General features: G+C 37.7%; 1 protein-coding gene across 9 annotated transcripts in view; it reads right to left on the reverse strand.

Moving 5' to 3' along the window:
* C2cd3 (C2 domain containing 3 centriole elongation regulator) overlaps positions 1-23509 on the reverse strand; it is a 96325-nt gene that overhangs the window by 58280 nt on the left and 14536 nt on the right. For all 9 annotated transcript variants that reach the window (XM_090348405.1, XM_090348410.1, XM_090348404.1 and 6 more), the window contains exons 6-14: positions 22077-22209; positions 21139-21267; positions 19536-19683; positions 15563-15714; positions 14404-14610; positions 13520-13632; positions 7975-8093; positions 3655-3777; positions 178-672 (exon numbers count right to left, since the gene is read on the reverse strand). In XM_090348405.1, the coding sequence (XP_090204531.1) occupies positions 178-672; positions 3655-3777; positions 7975-8093; positions 13520-13632; positions 14404-14610; positions 15563-15714; positions 19536-19683; positions 21139-21267; positions 22077-22209 (1619 nt within the window). The remainder of the gene's footprint in view (positions 1-177; positions 673-3654; positions 3778-7974; positions 8094-13519; positions 13633-14403; positions 14611-15562; positions 15715-19535; positions 19684-21138; positions 21268-22076; positions 22210-23509) is intronic.

The following is a 23509-nucleotide window of genomic DNA, read 5'->3' on the forward strand; positions in this document are numbered from 1 at the left end:
AGTTTTTCAGGGCCAGGAGTTTGGCCTAGAGTGCTTGTCTAGCATGCAAGATGGCCTTGGTACCACATACGTAGAAAAAATTACAAAGGTCTCTTCCAGTTTGAGCATTCTAGATTCCTTTTAAGATGGCATTAAGATTTGTGAAACACATAGCTGCCACCCCCCATATACTGTTACCTGAGAGAAGTTAAAGACTGGTTGTGTTGTACCCCAGGCAATGACAGATCTGGTGACTTCCTCTGTGCTGAAGAGTTTACATGTTAAATAAACATTGCACGGTGGTTGTTTCTCAGATTCTCCTGTAATGAAATCTTTCCCATTTGGCACCATCAATAGTACATGCAACAGCAAAGCATTTTCTTTGGTTGACCCATTTTCCTGATTTACTAAATTATGGGAGGCTGGCACAGACACAAAGGTTGAAGAATTTGGTGCTACAGGGCTTGGTGGCTTTGCATTGGACAGCATCAATCCCTGTGCTTTCTTTATGGTTTCTTCATGAACTTGATTTGTGTTCTGTGGATCTGTGGTACAAGTATTATCTTGGTTGGCTTCTACTAGTATCTTATCTGGACTTGAAACAACACAAAGTAGATCTTGTTGGGTGCTGCTAGTTAGCTCAGTAGTGACACCAGCAAAATCCTTGTTATCTACAACAAGCTCCACAGTTACCTATAAAACAACAAGAACATTCTGTAGAACTAGAATCAGAATTTTGGAACTAGAGGCACTAGGTTACTAGGAAATGAACTTAAGAGGAAGAACAACATACTGCATATACATCAGCTTGTCAGTATAGGGAAACTTACACTGATTATTAATAATGTGAGTCTGGATCAAGAACTTAAGCCAGAAAGTAAGGAAATGCTCAGAAAAGGATGAAGACATGTTTAAAGGATACAGAATCTAATTCAAGAGGCTCTCAATGACCAAATCTAGAACAATTTGAGTATCAAAATGAGTAACAGTAATGGAGTCTCAAGCTATTGAATAATATAAAAATCTGTGAATTCATATTAATATAAAATTAATATGGTAGAAATATATAGAAGTATATACCCTCCTGTCTTTTTGTAAAAAAAGAATGGCAATGAATAAATGCTCAGGGAAGGCTGGGGATGTAGCTTAGTGGTAACCACACTTGACTCTTGAGGCCATGAGTTGAATCCCCAGGACAGAAAAAGACAAAATGAGAGAGAGAGAGAGAGAGAGAGAGAGGGAGGGAGGGAGGGGGAGGGAGGGAGGGAGGGAGGAGAGAGAGAGAGAGAGAGAGAGAGAGAGAGAGAGAAAGAGAAGGGAGGGAGGGAGGGCGAGGGAGAGACAGAACAAGCAAGCAAGCAAGGAAGGAAGGAAGGAAGAAAGAAAGGAGAGAAAGAAGGAAAGAAAGTGCAGGCCAAAATGAAAACCAGAGAAAATAGTGGAGCTAGAAATTACTACCATACAATTACAGTAATATGTACCTTCATGTAAACCAGTAGTGAGACATCCTACAAAACTGCCTTACTTTTATAAAATATGAATGTACTCAAATAATAGAGAAGGGCTGCAAAATGGTTACAGACTAAAGAAGATTAGAGAGAAATGATAAACATGAACAATAATCCTGGACTAAAAGAAGGAATCCTGGACTATGAAGGAAGAAAATATTGGTATAGTTGGTGAAACGTGAGTATGGGTTATAGATGGAATGTATTATCAATCTTAAATTAATTTTTATAATGACTATGCATGGTATGTCCTTATTCTTAGGAAATACATGCTAAAGATTCTAGGAGGAAATGGGCAAAAATTCTTAAATAGTTTAGAATAAATGTGTGTATAATATGGTATATGTAAATACCATACATATACTATATGTAGGTGGCTACATATAGTATGGGGGGAACAGATAGAGAAGGAGAAAGAATTATAAAGAAAATTGACAAAGGGTAAGAATGGGTAAGGCTGGGTAAAGGTCTTTGTACTACATGTGCAGTATTTCTCCCAAGTTTGAAGTTAATTCAACATCAAAGTTAAAATAGTTTAAAATTACCTTTAAAAGAGCTAGTCACCAGTGGCTCTTGCCTATAATCCTAGATACTTGAGAGGCTTAGATTTGAAGATCACAGTTCAAAGTCCGCTTGGGCAGGAAAATCTGTGAGATGCTTATCTCCAGTTAACCAGCAAAAAAAATTAGAAGTGGAACTATGGCTCAAGTGGTAGAACGTTAGCCTTAGGCAAAAATAGCTCGGGGACAGCACCTAGTCCCTGAGTTCAAGCCCCAGGCACCACCACCACCACCACCACACACACACACACACACACACACACACACACGAAAGAAAGAAAGAAAGAAAGAAAGAAAGAAAGAAAGAAAGAAAGAAAGGAAGGAAGGAAGGAAGGAAGGAAGGAAGGAAGAAAGAAAGAAAGGGGGAAGCAAATTTTTTTTTTAGGACAGAAGTGATCACTAGCTGTTAGAAAAATAAATTACTAGGGATAAAGAGTTTTTTTTTTTTTTTACCGTTCCTTTTATCAAAGCTTTAGGCGTTACACTGTAAAGTTCTTTTGTTCTATCAAATACAGTCAGCAAGCAATCTATTTTAGTACTACTCTGAACAGAGGTAAGACAGCAATACTTTCTGGTCCATCAATCATGTTTATTATACTGTTCAGATCTGAAACCTTGCGGTCTAGAAGGAACAAAGCTAGCAAAAAATAAAACTTGGATAAGAAGAGGAGAGTAAGGTAGTTTTATTTCCCCCCTCCAATATGAGTCTTTAAAGGTAAATGGTATTTAATAGAAAGATGAGGAAGAGAGGAAACTTTCAACAAGCAGCAGCAATATGAAAATAAAAATTAAAAACATGTAGGAGCATGAATGAGGATGGTATCCTAGTTGTATATTACACAGTTTGACAAGGCTATTGGTGAAGTAGGCAAAAGTGGAGGTTGTACAGGGAGTTCTCACCTCATCCCCGACTAAGTCGGGGATGTGTGTTAGACATAACTGAAGATTTTAAAGGTTCATTAAGGATACCTAGAAAAGCAATTCTGAAGCCATACATTCAAATTCTGCCAGCTAGGATTATTATTAAACACAAGGAAGAACCCAACTTTTTCTCCAATGACATATATTAAAATTCACCCTATCAGGCACACATTTATTTTTTGACTTGTTTACTACCACAAGTCTAGTCCAAGCCAGTATCAATCATCTCTTCTCAGGACTAGTGCTATAGTCGCTCTCATGCTTCAATGTCCTTCCTTGGCTCTTAGGTTAAAATCTAAACCCTTTACCTTGACCTACAGTGCTCTGAATAATAGGGCTCCTCCTGCCTTTATAAGCCCTACTTTCTACCACTTGCTCACGATTGCGCAATTCTAGCCCTTAACATGTAAAGCCCATTATTACTTAGGGGCCTTTCATGAACTTTTTTACTTTGCTTTTCCTTCCAATCTTGCCTTAAATACTACTTCCTTGGAGAAACCATCTCCTACTTCCTCTAGGTATCCACTGACATATTACTTCCTTCAAAGCACTTCTGCTGATTTCAACAGAGGCTTCACAATAGCATAGAAGGATCCTTGCTTTTCTTGTTCATTGTTATATTCCAAGGTAAGTCAATAATACTTGCTCAGAAAGACTTCTGACTTCCTGAATCTCTACCTACATACCTTCAGGGGGCCAAATGGAGTCTGGCCATTTTCCTGCTGCACTGGAAGTTGGTCACTAAAGGACAGCAGCTCTGATTGAATGACAGCTCGCAGAGTAAGTGATGCAGCTCCGATGACTTCTGGCTGCAGAAAGAAAGCAGCAGCTTAGATTCAGGTAGAAGCACAGGAAATTTTAATTGGGGTGACACCCTATAATAGTTCATAAAAGAAGCCATGCTTTTATGAAATACAAAGTTTATTTATTTTGTGTTTTGTTTTTTTTTTTGGAGGGGGGGGTTGACCTCAGGGCTTTAGGGCTGTTCTTGAGCTTTTTCCCTCAAGGCTAGTGTTCTACCATTTGAGCCACAGCTTCACTTCTGGGTTTTTTGGTAATTAGTCTCACTAACTTTCCTGCCCAAGATGGCTTTGAACCAAAATTCTCGTATCTTAACCTCCTAAATTGCTAGGATTTCAGGTGTGAGCCCCTGGCAGTAAGCACAAAGTTTAATTTTTATGGCTCTATGGGATTCCATAGTCTATCATATCTTGGTCCTTTTTCTGATTTCACTACTTTTCTCTGAAAGATAAGAGAATTTCATAAGTCACAAAGAGGTTGGAAGGCCATGTATTAACAGTTACTGGGTTTTGAACTTAAGGTTTTGAGTTTGCTAGGCAGGTACTTTACCATATAAGTCATACTCCCAATGCTGCTTGTTAATTGGTTGCTTGGTTATTTATTTATTTATTTGCCAGTCCTGGGCCTTGAACTCAGGGCCTGAGTACTGCCCTGGGGCTTTTTCAAGGCTAGAGCCACAACACCACTTCTGGCTTTTTTTCTATGTATGTGACACCAAGAAATCAAACTCAGGTCTTCCTACATGCTAGGCAAGCAGTCTACCACTAGGCCAAACTCCCAGCTCTATTTATTTATTTATTTATTTATTTGTCCTAAATCAACAATCCTCCCTAATCTCTACATCCTTAGTGGCTGGGATTATAGGTATGTGCCAGTATGCCCATCAATAGTTAATTTATTACTCCAAAATTGTTCAAACTTACTATTAAAAAATTAAAAAAGAAGGCTCAGACATGTAATCCTAGCTACTAAGGATCGTGGTTCAAAGCCACCTTGGGCAGGAAAGTCCATGAGACTTAACTCCAATTAACCACCAGAAAACTAGAAGTTGGAACCATTGCTCAAAGTGGAGGAGCACTACCCTTGACCAAAAGAACTCAGAGACAGTGCTCAGGCCTGAGTTCAAGAGTCAAAACTAAAAACAAAAAATGTTTATTCGTATTAGTTGGTTTAGTACTTCCCACTTTTTTTTTTTTTTTGCCAGTCCTGGGGCTTGAACTCAGGGCCTGGACATTATCCTTGAGCTTTTTTTTTTTGCTGAAGGCAAAGACTCTACCATCTGAGTCACACCACTGCTTCCGGCTTTTTCTGTGTACTAAGGAATCGAACCCAGGGCTTTGGGCACACTAATACAAGCATTCTACCCCTAGGCCAAACTCTCAGCCCTACTTCTGAGAATTTATAATACATAAAAAGCTTAGGCACAAATATGTATATGCTGTATTTAACAATTAGAAGTAGCTACATGTCTAATAATCAAGAATTATTAAGCTAAGTATGGCATATTCATATACCTATGAGATGTTTTTAATAATAATGTTATATTTGATAAAAGTAGTATATTAGATCATATGCATAGTAAGCTTTCAACTATAAAATTCCTTGGGAAACTATATACATATGTATGTATATATATATATATTTTTTTTTTAAGACAGGGTTTTACTATGTAGCATAGTTTTATTATGAATCTGTGATCTTACTACCTCAATCTTTCAAATGCTGGAATTATAGGCATGAGCCATTTCTTACCAAACACATATTTCTGAAGAAAAATGAAATACTTTCAAGATAAAAGTAACAAAAATAGGATAAGTAAAATTGCATATAAAATTATATAACATTGTGTACATTTGAAAAAGACAAAAAGCCCATCAATGTTAAAAAGTTATTTCTTGCCAGGCGCGGTGGCTCACGCCTGTAATCCTAGCTACTCAGGAGGCTAAGATCTGAGGATTGAGGTTCAAAGCCAGCCAGCACAACAGGACCTGAGACTCTTATCTCCAATTAATGTCTAGAAAACGGGAAGTGGCGCTTGGCTCAAGGTTAGGGTAGTAGCCTTGAGCTGAAGAGCTCAGGGACAATGCCCAGGCCCTGAGGTAGGGTGGTAGCCTTGAGCTAAAGAGCTCAGAGACAGCACCTAGGCTGAGTTCAAGCCCCATGACACACAGAAAAAAACAAAAACCAAACAACAACAACAAAAAAGTTATTTCTTAATGGTTGGATTATAGACAACTTTTGTCTTTTGAATTTTTTCAGACTTCTAAAAAAAAGTTTAATTTTTTTATACTTATAAAAAGGTCATTAAGGGAGGGTTTTCAGAGGCTAACTTCTCTAATACTAGCTACTAAAATGGCCAAAACCTTGAAGACTGAGGTTCAAAGGTAGTCCAGGCAGAAAGCTATGAGATTCTTGTCTCCAATTAACCATCAAAATACTGAACTAGAGGTATGGCTCAAGTGTTAGAGCACTAATCCTAAAACAAGAAATATAAATGAGAGTATGAGGCCCTGACTTTAAGCCTTAGCACTAGAATAAGGTCATTAATTGTTACAGAATAGTTGTTTGGTGTACATTCCAAAATATTAAGAAGTCATCTTGAGGGCTGGGAGTTTGGCCTAGAGGTTAAAGTGCTTGCCTAGCATGCACGAAGACCCAGGTTCGATTCCTTGGTACCACATACATAGAAAAAAGCCGAAAGTGGTGCTGAGGCTCAAGTGGTAGAGCTCTAGCCTTGAGAAAGTCCAAGGACAGTGCTCAGGCCCTGAGCTCAAGCCCAAGACTGGCAAAAAACAAACAAACAAAGAAGTCATCTTGAGGTTGTCTGAAGATTGAAGAATTACATTTCTTTTCCTCTTAGTTCTATTTTTTTCTATTTTCCCTCAGAGTGCTTGTATTACTATAGTATATGTAAAAAAAAAAACAAATGGAAAGTAAGGGGAAAACAAGACGAGTGTGTGCATGGGAGGTGGAGGGAAGTGGGAGAAAAACACGGGAAGGGGTAACAGCATTCAAGAAGTAATGTACCCACTCTGTGATGAATGTAACTGTATCCCCTCTGCACATCACCCCAACAATAAAATAAAATTAAAAAAGAAATCATAGATGAAAGCCAAGGAATGCTTATTTAGGCCAGATATTACTTTCCAGGGATGCTAATGTATTTTTTCTTCCCTGAAATCTACCAAAAACTATTATAAAAAGTACGTGGTTTCATTTTTAAATTGAGGAGACTGTTTGCTGTAAGATTTAGTACTATGGCATTTTACGGTATAATCACAGATAGTTTTTCAACGAGGTGTTCTTCAGATCCTGACTACCAATGAGTTGGTATTTTATTGTGTAATCAAGATCTGAAATGATCCAGAAAGCGACACTGTCTAGAGCTTTGGATTATAGACTGAAACACTGTTGGAAGTTAATGGAGTTTTTATAAATACTCATTTTTTCTAACCTGTATTGCTTTTTGGAAGTTCAATGTCTATTAAACAGATAAAAGTACCTTATTACTATAGTGTATTTTTAGGACAAAAAGAAAACAAGTACATTCTTTGTGTTACCCATTCCAAAGATGAGGTAAAAACACTATAAAGGACACTCATTCACTGAAGGAAGTAAATATTGCTCATGTCATAGTTTGTTGGTTTATGTTGCCCTGGTTGAACATGCATTTTATAGATTTGTTTTCTTATAAACTGCTACTTTACAATTGTCTTATTCTGAACATGAATTACATACTTCAGGTATTATACTGCAAATAGGAAGTAGAATCTCAACAAAGGCTAATACAGTCAAGATCAGTATAGTCATCTTATAATAGGAGGCACAGTAGAGACTGAGAACTTGGGATCTAAAGATAGAAGACAGGATGAAGTTCTAAATGCCTTTTATTAAACTAGTTAATCATACATATAACAACTTCATTAAATCTGTTTCTTCATCTAAAAAGTAAATGTAATAATATATTTCATCCACAGAACTGCTATGATTAAATTTGATTAAGTGTTTGTAGATCATTTAACCTAATATCTGACCTATATAAACGTAGAAACTAGCAATAATAACAATTAATAAGCACAACAACAGTTATTAGCATTAAGTACTCCCTAGAGAAATGCCTACGTTAGGAACAAAATGTTAAGGCTGCTCCAAATCTGAACTGAGAGGTTTTGAGGTAAACTAAGAGATCAAAATCACTGAAGTACCTTTTTCTGTGGCATTTTCCTTGCATAGATCTGGAAGGTGAGTTTAGAATTCCACCAATGCTCTACCATTGGGCCAGTGAATTGCACTGGGAACACAAATCGCTGCTGGAATTTCACCACTGTAAGAAAAAGCAATAAAGATAATGCATGAAAGAAAACACAGATGAAGAGCACATGTAGTTCTGCCACAAACCAGCTGAGTGATCACAGATAAGATACTTCATTAATTCATGTTTACCTTTCCCCTTTCCCTATTTGTGTATAGGTTTAAATGTAAGGATTAGGTGGCTAATGCAGAGTAGTGGCTACTTAAGAGTAGAGCTCTTACTACATAGTAATTTAGTTCCTCTAAGTGTGTGCTATTACTAGTTACTAAAATTCTTTTAAAGTTCTACATTAATTATCTCATTTGCTTATGCATTAATTTCTTGCATAATTATAGAAAACCTTGCTTTGCAGGCAGTAATTTTTCCAAGACTGGAACTCAAACTTGGTACCTTGGCCCTTAGTTTATTGGCTAGCACCCAGCTAAGCCACACCTCAAACCCCTGTAGGTAGTATTTTAACTAAAATTTGTACATAACAGAATGGTGTCCTTGTTCTGCGGTTCCACAGTGATAAATTGGGTTCTAATGAATGTAAGTTTCAATTAACAGTACATGGACAAAGTGAGACTGTTTTCAATTTTATAGCTATTTAAAGAAATTTATCAAATGTTATTTAGGTAGAAGAAAGTAAAAGAGAAAGCCCTCTCTTCTCTATCTCTTCTATCTTTATATATATATATCTGTTTGATTTTAAAAACAAGCTGGGTGGCTCACGCCTGTAATCCTAGCTACACAGGAAGCTGAGATCTGAGAATCCAAGTTTCAAAGCCAGCCTGAGAACCAAAGTCTGAGACTCTTATCTCCAATTAACCACCAGAAAACTGGAACAGCCAGTAGCCTTGAGCTAAAGAGCTCAGGGACAGTATCCAGGCCCAGAGGTCAGGCCCCAGACAGACAACAAGAAACAAATCAGTTTAATCAGTTGATCATGGAGGTACATGCCTATAATCCTGACATTTGGAAGGTTGGGGCAGGAAGATGGATCTGTCTCAAAAGAAAAACAACAAGCTGAGTGTTAGTGGAGCACGCTTGAAATCCTAGCTACGCAGGAGGCTGAGATCTAAGGATTGAGGTTCAAAGCAAGCCTAGGCTGGCTAGTCTGTGAGACTCATCTCCAATTAGCCACGAGAAAACTGGAGGTGGCACTGTGGGGTTCAAAGTAGTAGAGCACTAGCCTTGAGTGAAAGATCTCAGGTACAGCACCCAAGCCCTGAGTTCAAGCCATATGACTGACAAAAAAAATTAAAATAAATAAAAGAGCCAATGTCAGTGGATCATTCCTATAATCCTAGCTACTTAAGAGGCTGAGATCCAGAGGATCTAGAAGTTAGCCAGGGAAGAAAAGCCCAGGAAACTCCATCTCAATTAACCATTAAAAAGCTAGGCTGGAGGCTTGCCAGTCAAGCAAGCAAGCCCTATCAGTTCAAAACCAAATCCTTAACAACAATAACAAAATAAAACAACAAAAATCCCAATAAACAAATAAAAGTTTAATTATGCTTATTTTTAGCTAACATGAATGCTCTGGAGAAACCTCGAAACAGTTTTGATGCTGCTGATAATGTAAGCATGTAGTCAAAAAGTAACTTACATGCTCTATTGCTTCCTAAAGTTGATGGGGAGAATGAACTAATTTGTCCTAGAAAAAGAGTATATTACATTACTTTAGGTCCTATTTTTTGGGTAAAGAATATATTGGGACTGTGAACTGGCTATGTAGCCACTCTACCACTTGAACCCATTTTGTATGACTTTTTGAATAAGGTCTTATGTTCACCTGCCAGTTGGCCTGGTTTAAGAGCCTCCTATTTATGCTTTCTTTATAAGTAGGATAACAAGCATAGCCTACCATACTCAGCTTTTTTTGGTTGAGATGAAGTCTTGCTAACTTTTTGCCCTAACGTTTTTGGCTGGTCTTGAGCCACAATTCTCCTATCACCACTGGCTATGTAGCTAGGATTATAAGCATGAGCCACAAGGTTCAGTTGAATTCTATTTTTAAGGATAAGTGTTTATGTCTCATATTTGAGCAAGATATATTCACAACAAATGAGGAAATAACCCTGTGCAAGATTTATTAATTTGTAATACCCAAAGATTGAAATAACTTAAATATTGCCAATATAAGGCTATAAATTATGGTCTATTATTATAATAGTATAGTTTATAGTCATAAAAAAGTGAAAAAGCTTGGCCAGGAGTTTGGCCTAGTGGTAGAGTGCTTGCCTAGCATGCACGAAGACCAGGGTTCGATTCCTCGGTACCACATACATAGAAAAAAGCTGGAAGTGGTGCTGAGGCTCAAGTGGTAGAGCTCTAGCCTTGAGGAAGTCCAAGGACAGCGCTCAGGCCCTGAGCTCAAGCCCCAGTACTGGCAAAAAAATAAAAAAATGAAAATGAAAAAGCTCTCTTGGTAATTCACAACTGTAATTCTAGGTACTCAGTAGGCTAAGATCTGAGGATCAGAGTTCAAAGACATCCAGAGCAAGAAAGTCTGTGAAACACATAGCTCCAGATAACCACCAAAAAACAAGAAGCACAGCTGTAAACATAAGTGGTAGAATGCTAGCCTTGAAAGAAAAAGCTCAAGGACAATGCCTAGCCCCTGAGTTCAAGCCCTCAGACTGGTACACACACATAAAAAGATTATGAGGGCTGGGAGTTTGGCTTAGTGGTAGAGTGCTTGCCTAGCATAAACGAAGCCCTGGGTTTGATTCCTTAGTACCATATACGTAGAAAAAGCTGGAAGTGGTGCTGTGGAAGCTCTAGCCTTAAGGAAAGCCCAAGGACAGTGCTCAGGCCCTGAGTTCAAGCCCCAGGGCTGGCAAAAAAAAAAAAAATTATAATGAGCCCATTTTTAGAAATAAGAACCTTTAAAAAGAATTATTAAAGACTTAAAATGTGAATATATTTTATTTGTATATAACTACCCCAAATTCCTCCTCATGTTTTAAACTAACTACTGGAAAATCTTAACTAGAAGATTTTTTCTTCTTTATTTTCAAAATGTTTTTTTTTTTTTTTTTAACTCTGGGCCTGTACACTGTCCCTGAGCTCTTTAGCTCAAGGCTACTACTCTACAACTTGAGCCACAGCGCCACTTCCTGTTTTCTGGTGGTTAAAAATCTCATAGACTTTTTGTTCTTGGGCTGGCTTTGAACTGTGATCCTCAAATCTCAGCCTCCTGAATAGCTAGGATTACAGGCGTGAGGCACTGGCGCCAGGTGATTTGGTTGTTTTCATTAGACATTGTCCTGATTTTTTTTTGTAGCCACAGTTGATCTAAAACACACTACTTCTCTGAAGACTAAAATTTCTTCTCTAAAGACAGAATCCTAATTTTAATTAACTTAAAGAAGTAGCAAATAATTTTTTTTATTCTTTTAGGAAATAGCTATTGCCAAGGTGAAGAGATAGATATATTTCATCTAGTAATACAATGAAGATTTAGTTCAAGGAATTTTAAGGAATGCTAGTATTCATTTATGTTATTTCTTCAGTTCCAAAATGGTTCTTAGTGCATTCCAGAAACTTGAAGTATGTAATTTGAAACCCTGAGTAAAATTTGGACTTAATTTCATAAAAACAATACAAAATAAAGACTAGTTAGGAATGGTGATATGTGCCTGTGAGCCTAGCTACTTAGGAAGCAGAGGTGAGAGAATCTAGTCTAATGCCAGATTGAACCACAATGGAAGAGACTAAAAGACAAATTAAAAGCAAAATATGTCTGAGGATGTGCCAAGCTACTGCAAAGCCTGAATTTAATCTTCAGAATCGCCAATAATAATAACCACCACTACCACCCCTACCACAATAAAAGTAATAATAATAATAATACAATTAAAAAATGGGCAGTCTGTGAAAAGACATTTTTCTAGGAAATATGCAATAGTAAAAAAGCCCATGAGAAGATGCTCAACATCATTAGATATGTGAAAAATACAAATTAAAATCATAAAGGGATTTCATATCCATTAGGATGGCTAGAATTTAAAACATAAAAAGTAACAAGTGTAGGTGAGGATGCTGAGAAAGTAGAACCCTTATATTCACTGCTCATGCTCATGAGACTATAAAATGGTATACAACTAGGGAGTTCCTGAAAAAGTTAATACAATTACCTGGAAAATGGAAGTATACTTGTTTGTTTTTTTTTTTTTTTGCCAGTCCTGAGGCTTGAACTCAAGGTCTGTCCTTGAGCTTTTATTCTCAAGGCTAGTGCTCTACCACTTGAGCCACAGCACCATTTTCAGCTTTTTCTGTATGCGATATCAGGGAATCAAACCCAGGGCTTTGTACATGCTAGACAAGCATTCTACCACTAGGGCATACTCCTGGCCCAGAAGTATACATTTTTATAAAAGCCAAATAAAAAAATGTAATAATAGCTTAATAGTAAAACAGCTGCAAAGTGCAAACAACTCAAATGTCTATCAACTGATGAAGGATTAAATGTAGATAGAATATTGTTAAAACATAAAAAGAAGGGGCCAGGGAGTTTGGCCTAGTGGTAGAGTCCTTGACTATTGGCCTAGTGGTAGAATGCTTGCTTAGCATGCACAAAGACCTGGGTTTGATTCCTCAGTACTGTATATATAGAAAAGCCAGAAGTGGTGTTGTGGCTCAAGTGGTAGATCTCTAGCCTTGAGGAAAGCCCAGGAACAGTGCTCGGGCCCTGAGTTCAGTCCCTAAGACTGGGCAAAAAAAAAAAAAAAGAATAAAGTACTAATACATACCATGGAATAGACAAAAATTAAAATGCTATAGTAAACCAAGGAAGTCACAATAATCACACATTACATGATTACAGAATGGACAAATTGATTAGAAACAGAAAGATCAATGGCTGTGTAGGGGAGGGAAATGAGAAGTGAATGTTAGTAAACATGGGGTTTCTTTTCTTTTTTTTTTTTTTTGCCAGTCCTGGGCTTGAGCTCAGGGCCTGAGCACTGTTCTTGGACTTTCTCAAGGCTAGACCTCTACCACTTGAGCCTCAGCACCACTTCTGGCTTTTTTCTATGTATGTGGTACCGAGGAATCAAACCCAGGTCTTTGTGCATGCTAGGCAAGCACTCTACCGCTAGGCCAAACTCCCAGTCCAACATGGGGTTTCTTTTAAAGATAAAAATATTCTAAAAAACATTGACCTATACCTGTCAAATGAGTAAACGATATATGATCTATCTTGATACAAATAAAAATGGAGCTATTTGAAAGAATGTGGTATGAGATGTTCTGAGTTCTATTCTCAGCTACACTACTGCCCTACTGCCCTAAGAAAGTTCCAGAACCACTGGCCAATTTTTTTTCACTTATAAGTTAAAGAATTACACTTAGATTCGATTTTGGTAGTAGAAAAGTTAGATGAGTAATTAGAGGCTCAAAAATTCTTCCAAAGCCAAAGAAAGGAGCAGAAAAACCAGTTTGTCTCTTACTTCCATCTGTAATTTTACTGGACACAAGTCGAACAACCTCAGTGATCAAAGCTGTCTTTCCAAGTTTATTTTTGGAAAAGCCCATGGGAAAGTGATATTCCACAAAGAATGTTCTAAAAAAAAAAGAAAAAGAAACAGTGTTATAAAAATGGATACCATAGAAAGTGGAAACATGTTGGAATGTGGGGAGGAAAAAGGGAGAGGCACAAGAATGGAGGGAGAAGGGTGGGAAAATGCAATCAGGAGTTTGACCTAGTGGTAGAGTGCTTGCCTACCATGCACAAAGACCCGTGTTTGATTCCTAGGTTTCACATACATAGAAAAGCCAGAAGTGGTGCTATGGCTCATGTGATAGAGAGCTAGCTTTGAGGAAAAAGCTCAAGGACTAGGCCCTGAGTTCAAGCCCCAGGACTGGGAAAAAAAAAAGAAAAGAAAATGCAATCATTATATTCAATGCACATTATGAAAAATTGAACTATAACTTGTAATTTAAAAGTAGGGAGGGGAAGGTGAAAATGAGAGAGAAGATGGAAGTAGTGACGTTAACCAAGAAGCACTGTATTCTTAATCTGAGTAATAAACTGTAACCCCTTTGTACAATTACTTAATCATAAAAGAAGCAATGTGATTAAAAAACAAATAATAAACCTATTTTCTGTTTATAAATATTATGTATTTTTGAAGGATCCATTTTCAGGATCTGATACCCTTAGAAGCATTACCTCTTCTTCAAAGCTTTCATCAATCTGGCTAGGCAGAATGAAAGGCTCTCTTCTCTAAGTTTCCACAATACTTTTTATTTGCACTGATTGAGCGATGACAAATTATAAAGTCATACAATTAAAATGATAACTAAATACTCTTTTTCCAAACTTCAAATTTACCGTTTTTTTGCTGTTATCATCTTAGCTGGTCTCCCAGCAAAGCTTTTCTTGCCAGGAGTCATCTGAGGGCTATCTGGAGGAACTCCCATTGTTTCAATGATGATTCTGACTGAATGTGTCCTGCCTAGAAGGGCCAGTCTAGCCACACTTAGTGTTGTTACTTGGGCATCTTCTGGAATTTCTGAGGTCATCTGTTCAACCAAATTTCTGCAAGGAGTTCACATAACAAGATAGTAGTTAGAGGCCTAATATGGGATACTTCATAGTTTGACAGGAAAGACGAGAAAAGAGGTAAGGCAGCAAGTGGAAATGGCTCTAATAGAATTCTGGTCCTAACCCAACAATGAAAGAAATCTCAAAAAAAAAAAAACAAAAAACTTCAAACATATAAATCTAAAGATTTATATCCACCCAAGTGTAGAAACTGACATTATGGGAGTAGGTTTTCTTAGAGACACAGTTTATTTCAGTTATGAACTACTCTAACTATTGTGTCTTTTGCTTTCCTTAGGGGTATTTTCTACAGAGATATGATCACATACAAGTCTGTACTGTGCAGACTTACTTAGTTTTTTTAAGTGATAATAGTGAATCCAGGAGTTCATGTTATGCTAGGCAACCACTTTACCATTTCAGCTAAACTCCTAGCCCTTTTTAAAAATTAATTAATTAATTTATTGTGGGTCATGAGGCTTGAACTCAGCCTGGGCACTTGTCTCTGAGCTCTTCAGCTCAAGGCTACCACCCTACCCTTGAGCCAAGCCCCACTTCCCATTTTCTAGGGGTTAACTGAAGATAAAGAGTCTCAGATCCTTTTGTGCTTGGCTAGTTTTGAACTTTGATTCTCAGATTTCAGCTTCAGAGTAGGTAGGAATACAGGCGTGGTTTTTGTTTTATTTTTGAGATGGGGTTTTCTCAACTTTCTCCAGCCTGCCCTGAACTTTAGATCCTGTCTTTGTCTTCTAAGGTCTACAACACTTGGCCTCCCTTAACCATTTTAAGTCACCATCTTTTCATATTCTTAAGTTTCTTAAGGATTGAAATGCTTAACTAAGTTACTGTAATCTAATTTTTCTGATAGTGTTGAGAAAACACACGTCATTTGACATGAAGATATCTTGTAAAAATCATGTTCTTTTGCCTTGGTACAGAGGCTCACCTGTTTTTGTCCATAAATGTTTTCTTCAGCTTCTGTTCACTTGTTTCTAGAACCTTAGAAGATCTACCAAGAGCTTTTGACTGGTTCATCTTTTTAGAAGGGACCATATCATTATCTTCACTAAGACCATCACTGATGCTGCCATCAGATTTCTATGGGGAAAAGAAAAAGTGGGACATTAAATGGTAATTGCTAGCTGGGCACGGGTGGCTTATGTCTGTAATCCTAGCTACTCAGCAGACTGAGATCTGAGGATTGTGGGTCAAAGCTAGCCCAAGCTAAAGTCCGTGAGACTTATCTCTAATTAACCACCAGAAAACCAGAAATGGTGCTGTGGCTCAAAGGCTATGGCAGTAGCCTTGAGCTGATGAGCTCAAGGACAATGCCCAGGCCTGGAGTTCAACTCCCAGGACCAAAAAAGTAAAATAAAATAAAATAAATAATTGCTTTCAGGATAGCAGTTATGAGACATTTCTCTAAAAGTCAGAAAATTCTTCCTTGTACATTCATTCTCTTTAGAACATAAAAATGACTAACAACAGGAACACAATTTCATATTCCTCCTTCTTATATAAAAATAATGTAAAGTTCATAAAAAGAATGTACAAGTTCCATTCATAGGACAAAATTAAAGGAGATTGTTTAAAATCTCAAGCTGGACACTGATGGCTCATGGCTGTAGTCCTAGCTACTTAAGAGACTAAAATCTGAGGTTCAAAGCCAGGCAGACAAATCTAGGAGACTCATCTCTAATTAAACAGCAAAATGCTGTCAAGTGGCTTAAGTGGTACAGTGCTAGCCTTGTGCAAAAGGAAAAAGAAAAAAGCTAAGGGCAAAAAGCTCTGAGTTCCCCTCTCCTTCTAGGAAGCAACACAATCTATTCAAGATGAAATTATAAAGCATTTTTGCTTATAGGCTTTTTAATGACAAATTTAAAAAATGGTATTAAAAAACTGGTTTTGACAAGACAATCAAAATCAAAATAGGTGCACAGACCAAAAGAAATTAGGGTAAAAATAAACTAGGTTGTTTAAAGGCTAAGAATTTCAGGAACCAAAAGTACAAGGTAACGCTGAATTTCTAAGCAGTGGATGTTAGTCAATATTAAGAATGTCAAGCCAAGAGCATGGCCTAGTGGTAGAATGCTTGCTTAAATGCATAAAACTCTGGGTTCAATTCCTCAGTACCACATACACAGAAAAAGCTGGAAATTGTGTGGCTTAAGTGGTAGAGCTAGGGCCGGGAGTTTGGCCTAGTGGTTAAAGTGCTTGCCTAGCACGCATGAAGACCCGGGTTTGATTCCTCGGTACCACATACATATAAAAAAGCCGGAAGTGGTGCTGAGGCTCAAGTGGTAGGGCTCTAGCCTTGAGAAAATCCAAGGACAGTGCTCAGGCCCTGAGCTCAAGCCCAGGACTGGCAAAAAAAAGGAATTAAGTGGTAGAGCTCTAGCCTTGAGAAAGCTCAAAGATAGTGCTCAGGCCTTGAGTTCAAGCCCCAAGACTGACAGGAAAAGAAAAAAAAGAATGTCAAGCAATTCACACCACTGCAAAGAAAAAAAAGAGATCAAATATTGAACTTGGGTTAGAATATGAGCATATTAAATTCACTGCCTCATGGTTAGTTGGCTGACAATATTTTTTGCCAATCTTGGGGCTTGAGCACTGTTCTTGGGTTTTCTCAAGGCTAGAGCCACAGCACCATTTCAGGCTTTTTCTATGTATGTGGTACCAAGGACTTGAACTTGGTCTTTGTGCATGCTAGGCAAGCAGTCTAGTACTAGGCCACACTCAGCCCCTGGTTGACTATTTTTTTTTAGTTAAAAAACATTTGCCAAAATTATTTAGTTGAAATAGTAAAGGGGACTATTTATTGTTCAAGTGTGTCCCCCAAAGGTACACATGTTGAAAGCTTGGTCTTAGGTGTGGTGATATGGGAATATGGGACTTTTCAGAGATGAGGCCTTGTAGGATGTTTTTAATTCAATTAGGGATAAGCCCTTAGATGGAACTCTGGGACCTCATTCTCTTCTCAGCTTCTTGTTTGGTGATGTGATCTTTTCCTTACATATGCTCCTTTAATTGTCAAGTGCTATGAGATGATACAGTCTAGGAGATATCACTAGAGCCTGCATAATGCTATTTAAACTTTTAGGCTCTAGAAGTATAAGCTAGTTAATTTTTTTTGATGGTGGTGGTACTTGGGCTTGAACTCATATTTGCTAGGCAGTGGTGCTACCATTTGAACTACATTCTCAAATAATATTGTTTTCCTTTTTTTTAAATTTAAGGTTACTTTTTGAATAGAATCATGTATTTATGCCTGGACCAGCCTATACCATGATACATCTATTTATGTCTCCCAAGTACCTGGGATAAGTACACAACACTATACATGACTTTTATTGATTGAAATGGGGTCATGGTAATTTTTTCCTTGGGATGGCCTTAAATCATGATCCCCATGATTTTTTTCTTCCTTTGTAGTTAGGATTACAAGCCTGAACCAACATGCAATAAAATTATTTATTTTTCTCCTATCAGCCTTTTTTCCTTTCTTCTTCACTGGGAATTGAACTGACAGCCTTATACTTGCTGGGCCCTTTTATCTCTTGGGCCATATCCTTGCCTAAACTTCTTTTCTTTATGCACTTAGCCTGATGTAGATTGTTTTTTTTGTTTTTTTTTCCAGTTCTGGGGTTTTAGGGCTTGAACTTAGGGACTGAGTGCTATCCTTGGGCTTTCTCAAGGCTAGAGCTCTATCACTTGAGCCACAGCACCACTTCTAGCTTTTTCTATGTTTATGGTACTGAGGAATCGAACCTGGGTCTTTGTGCATGCTAGGCAAACACTCTACCACTAGGCCAAACTCCTGGCCCTCTGATATAGGTATTTTATGTAGATAAATACAGGGAGTATGATGACAATGTTCACACATACAATGGTTATCTTAGAACAGGGATCAGACTATGCACAGAGTCTAGAAGATGAATCAGTGAAGAGAACATAGCTCAATACAAGAAAGAACTCAGAAAAAAGTAAAACTGCTCAAAATAGAGAATGCCTTAAGGGCCAATAGCAGTATTTTTTACTCGTTTTGTGAGTAGAGATATTTTTGGAATTACTTTATATATAGCCAGTCAAGAATAGAAGTAAGGTATTCCTTAAAAAAGCTCTAAGAGGGGCCGGGAGTTTGGCCTAGTGGTAGAGTGCTTGCCTAGCATGCATGAAGACCCGGGTTCTATTCCTCGGTATCACATACACAGAAAAAAAGCCAGAAATGGTGCTCAGGCTCAAGTGGTAGAGCTCTGGTCTTGAGAAAGTCCAAGGACAGTGCTCAGGCCCTGAGCTCAAGCCCAGGACTGGCCAAAAAAAAAAAAAAAAAAAAGAGAAAGAAAAGCTCTAAGAAACCTATATAATATATATTAAGTAAGGCAAAAGGCTTCGATTAATTTAAATTTGAATTCCGGCTTTAATGGTTGATATGCATCTTTTGACAAAATGCTTAGTCTTAAAGATATATCTCTTCATTTGTGAAATGAAATAATGCTTTATTCAGGTAATTTATTATGCCAAAGTTTCTTTAATTTTTATTTATTTATTTTTGCCAGTCCTGGGCTTAAGCTCAGGGCCTGAGCACTGTCCTTGGATTTTTCTCAAGGCTAGAGCTCTACCACTTGAGCCTTAGCACCACTTCTGGATTTTTCTAAGTATGTGGTACCAAGGAATCAAACTCAGGTCTTCGTGCATGCTAGGCAAGCGCTCTACCACTAGGCCAAACTCCCAGCCCAATTTTTATTTTTTTTAATGGTGCTAAGGATGAACCTATGGCCTCATGCATGCTAAGCAAGGCCTTAGCCACTGAGATTTAGTATTTCGAAATAAAGTATCTAAAATGGATAGTTGTTCCAGCAACATGCCTACCTCAACCCAATAGTTTACTAATTTCTAAAGCTTCAGGTTCAAAGACTTACAGGTGCTACATAAAATAAGTTCTCCAGGAGACTCTGGTCATACTGTGGGTCATTCAGTTCACTGCTGCAATAAACATCACTCCCAGGAGGTGGAGAGTCTGGGGGAGAGCCTAATCCATTCCAGAAATGACCTTGGGATAATTCAGCACTGTAGAGATAAGAAAACCTAAGCAAAGCACTTTAACAGAAATTTTAGTTGAACTATTCTTTCTTTAGTAAAGCTTTCAGAAATTCCAAATATGAAAAAAGGTCTGGAAAACCAGATTCCTACTAAATAAAGGGTAGTAGATAAATATTGTCCAGTTATATTTATTCTCCCTCCTCTGGATGACAACTCACACTCAAAACCCACTATACTGGTCATTGATTATGATCTCACTCATTTTGCCAACAAACATTTTATTGGTCACCTACTCTGCTGAGTCCTGGGTGATTGTTAAGATAACAAAATCTATATTCTTATACTGTTTATGCTTTAGCAGGGAGAGAAAAAGTAACCATAATTCACTGAGTTAAATTTTACATGTTATGTTTGTGAAATAATGGCTAATTCATAATCATGCCTCCTTCCTTTAAGCAAACATATGAGTATTTGGGATTAATTATGGTATCATAGTTCAAAGTGAATAACAACTAGTAACCTCTAATTTCTTACCTTCTAGCTCCATGAGGAAGGACAAAGTACTCTCTGTGTGTTCCCACATCTCTTATCCAATTGCTCTTCATAGTGGTGACAAACTCTATCTTCTTTAATAGTTTGATGCCTAATTTTTAATATGAAATCTAAACTCTAACATAAACACTCCCAATCTTTTAGTCACTGACCACCTTCCTCCTCTTCCTTTTTCTCTTTCTCCTTCTCCTCCTCCTCCTTTTTCTTCTTCTTCCTCTTCTTCTGTCATTGGGCTTGAATTCCGGGCCTGGGCATTGTCTTTGGACACTTTTTGCTCAAGGCTAGTGCTCTGCCACTTGAGCCACAGTGCCACTTCCGGCTTTTTCTGTGTGTATGGTACTGAGGAATCAAACCCAGGGCTTCATGCATGCAAGGCAAGCACTCTACCACTAGGCTATGCTCCTAGTCCTCACTTCACCTCTTCTATACAACCTTTTCTCACTTTCTATGTCTTATCATCAGGATACCAAATGATTATAGTCCTGAAATTTCCTTAGAAGTCCAAACTTTAACCAAATTAGGCTAAGTGAGGTTTCTTAAAAACATGGTCTTTTATATCTTTTAGCACTAGGCTCTACTTTATCACTCAAGCCGTACTTCAGTTTTGGCTTTTTGGAGATTAGAGTCTCTGATTTGTCTGCTTTCAAACATCAGTACTCAAGATCTCAGCTTCCTAAGCAGCTGTGTGTCACTGATGCCTGGCTTTCTTTCAAACAATAATGGGAAAGTGAGATGGTGAAAGTTCTGTAAATGAGGATTTACAGATAGGATGAAAGAATAGAATTTTATTTAGTAGGCAATGATTAGTAATTTGAGGAACATGAATGAACCTGGTTAGGAAGTATTGCTTTAAGAGGATAAATTTAACAATGTACTCAGTGAATTGGAGGAAGACCCATAAAATTGAGAATGCAAGTTAAGAGCACTTACCTGCCTAATAGCAGCTGTATAGCTTCAGTATCAGTTTTTGTGTCATGCTTCCAAACTGTATTCTCGGTTGGCGCAAGGAGGTTATCTTCTATGTGGTCTTCAAATTGATTGTTAGACAAGGCTTTGAGTCTAAATTGTGGGGAAAATACTTTCTTATTGACTGGCTAAGAGATGGAAAATAATGTAAATCATAATAACTTGAGCTAAGAAAGATGACAAGGAGCTGGACTGACAAAAAATTTAACACTTAAGACTTTTGCATCACTTTCCTGCATAAAAATCCCATTTAATTTCTGCACAGTGGACAGAAAATAGCCCCATTTTATATGAAAGTGTTCCTATTTAGAGAGCAAAATTTACATATTTAGCAAGTACCAAGGCTAGGACTAGATTTTGAAAATCTTAACTTCTACTTTTGCCTTCTTATTTAAAACCTTAAGAATCGTTTTACTGGACATTTTTAAGATTATTCAGTTCATAACAGAGGGGGAGGGAGGGAGGGAGGGAGGGAGGGAGAGAGAGAGAGAGAGAGAGAGAGAGAGAGAGAGAGAGAGAGAGAGGGAGAGGGAGAGGGAGAGGGAGAGGGAGAGGGAGAGGGAGAGGGAGAGGGAGAGGGAGAGGGAGAAAGAAAGAGAGAACGATGCGATGCGTGAACAGCTATCAAGGAATAAATTGTGGGGCTGGGAATGTGGCCTAGTGGTAGAGTAGTTGCCTAGCATGCAGGAAGCCCTGGGTTCAATTTCTTGGTACCACATACACAGAAAAAGCCGCAAGTGGTGCTGTGGCTCAAGTACTAGAGTGCAACCCTTAAGAAAACTCAAGAACAGTGCCAGACACTGAGTGCAAGTCCCAGAACTGTCGTCCCTCGCTGCCCCCCACCCCCGCAAGAAAAGGAAAAGAAATAAATTGTTGAGGTTCGTGTCTATGCTGTAACTTACTGTGTAGATGACCTAAGACAATCTTCCTTCAGAACAGGATGAACATTGTCCAATAACATGCTAGTATCTGGGCTAGATTTCATTGCAGAAATCACCATGGCATTACGGAGTTTATTGCCTTGTTCTAACAGAGCTGAAAGGCAGCAAAAGCAGAAAATGAAAACCCTTAAATCCAGCAGAAATACTCACAATCTTTAGTGAATTTCATTCTACCATAGGACTTATCCAGGGATATTTAATGGTTTACTTGTCTGCCTTCCCACTAGCTGGAAAATTCCTTGAGGATATTTACTGTTTACCAAGCTTCTACTAAATTAGTAATATCACATCAACAAAGTCTCTCTTCTAAAAGACACTGCCCTCATGAGCTGTTCTATCTTCAGGCTTTCATCGACTATCATACTTGCATAAAAAGTTAGTAGTGCCTATTGTTTGTTTTTATACCTAAATATCTTACTGAACTGGCCTAATATCTATCTAAAATTTAAATCTTATTGTAAAGTTGATATACAAGGGGTTTACAAGTTATATAAGTAGGGTAATCAATGTAATTCTTTTTCAACAGTGTTACCCTCAACCTCATTTTCTTCCCCTTCCCCCCACTTTCCTTTCCCCAAGTTGACCTTTTTGAATGGCTGGTTAAGACATTGAATTATTTGGAAACAAAAAAAGACTAATTTTTTAAATAATAAAAGCTTTAACCTCACAGCTAGGTTTCTTTTAAATGATCCCTCCCTCAAACCTACAATTATAAGAACCTAATTTAGAAGTTATGGATAGGAGTGGAGAACACTATGAAAAGGTATAGAAAGACAAACACATCTTCTTATTTATATATGTGGATCTCAAAGAAGTAGAAAATACAATTGTGCTTACCAAAGCTTGGGAAGGGTTTGGAGTTGGGGTTGGGGGAAACAGAGGAGCAGATGGTTAGAAGGTAAAGGGATATAGATGAATAGGAGGAATAAGATACCTATGGCTAACAACAATTAATTAAACATTTCAGAAGGCCGAAACAATTATTTTGAACATTTCTAGCCCAAACAAATGATAAATGCCTACAAATGTTAATAACCTTGGATCTTATCATTACCCATTGTAATGAAATGATACATGTAATGAAATGCCACATATATCCCATAAATACATTCAATTACTATATGTCAATTGAAAGTAATATATATATAGTGCTGGTTCTCGGACTGAGCTATAGCTCTACTTCTGGCTTTTTTGTAGTTTATTGGAAATAAGAGTCACTTAAGAGTTTTCCTGACAAGACATTCCTCAGATCTCAGCTTCTTGAATAACTAGGATTACAGGTATGAGCAACCAGCATCTGGCTATAATTTTTTTTTTTTTTTTTAAGAAAGGACTTAGTAATTTCCTAGGGCTACACGGACTTCAGCAAATCTTTTGTTGTTGTTGTTGTTGTT

The sequence above is a fragment of the Megascapheus bottae genome, chromosome 16 (assembly GCF_031878675.1).
Source record: "Megascapheus bottae isolate mThoBot1 chromosome 16, mThoBot2.hap1, whole genome shotgun sequence".
NCBI lineage: Eukaryota > Metazoa > Chordata > Mammalia > Rodentia > Geomyidae > Megascapheus > Megascapheus bottae.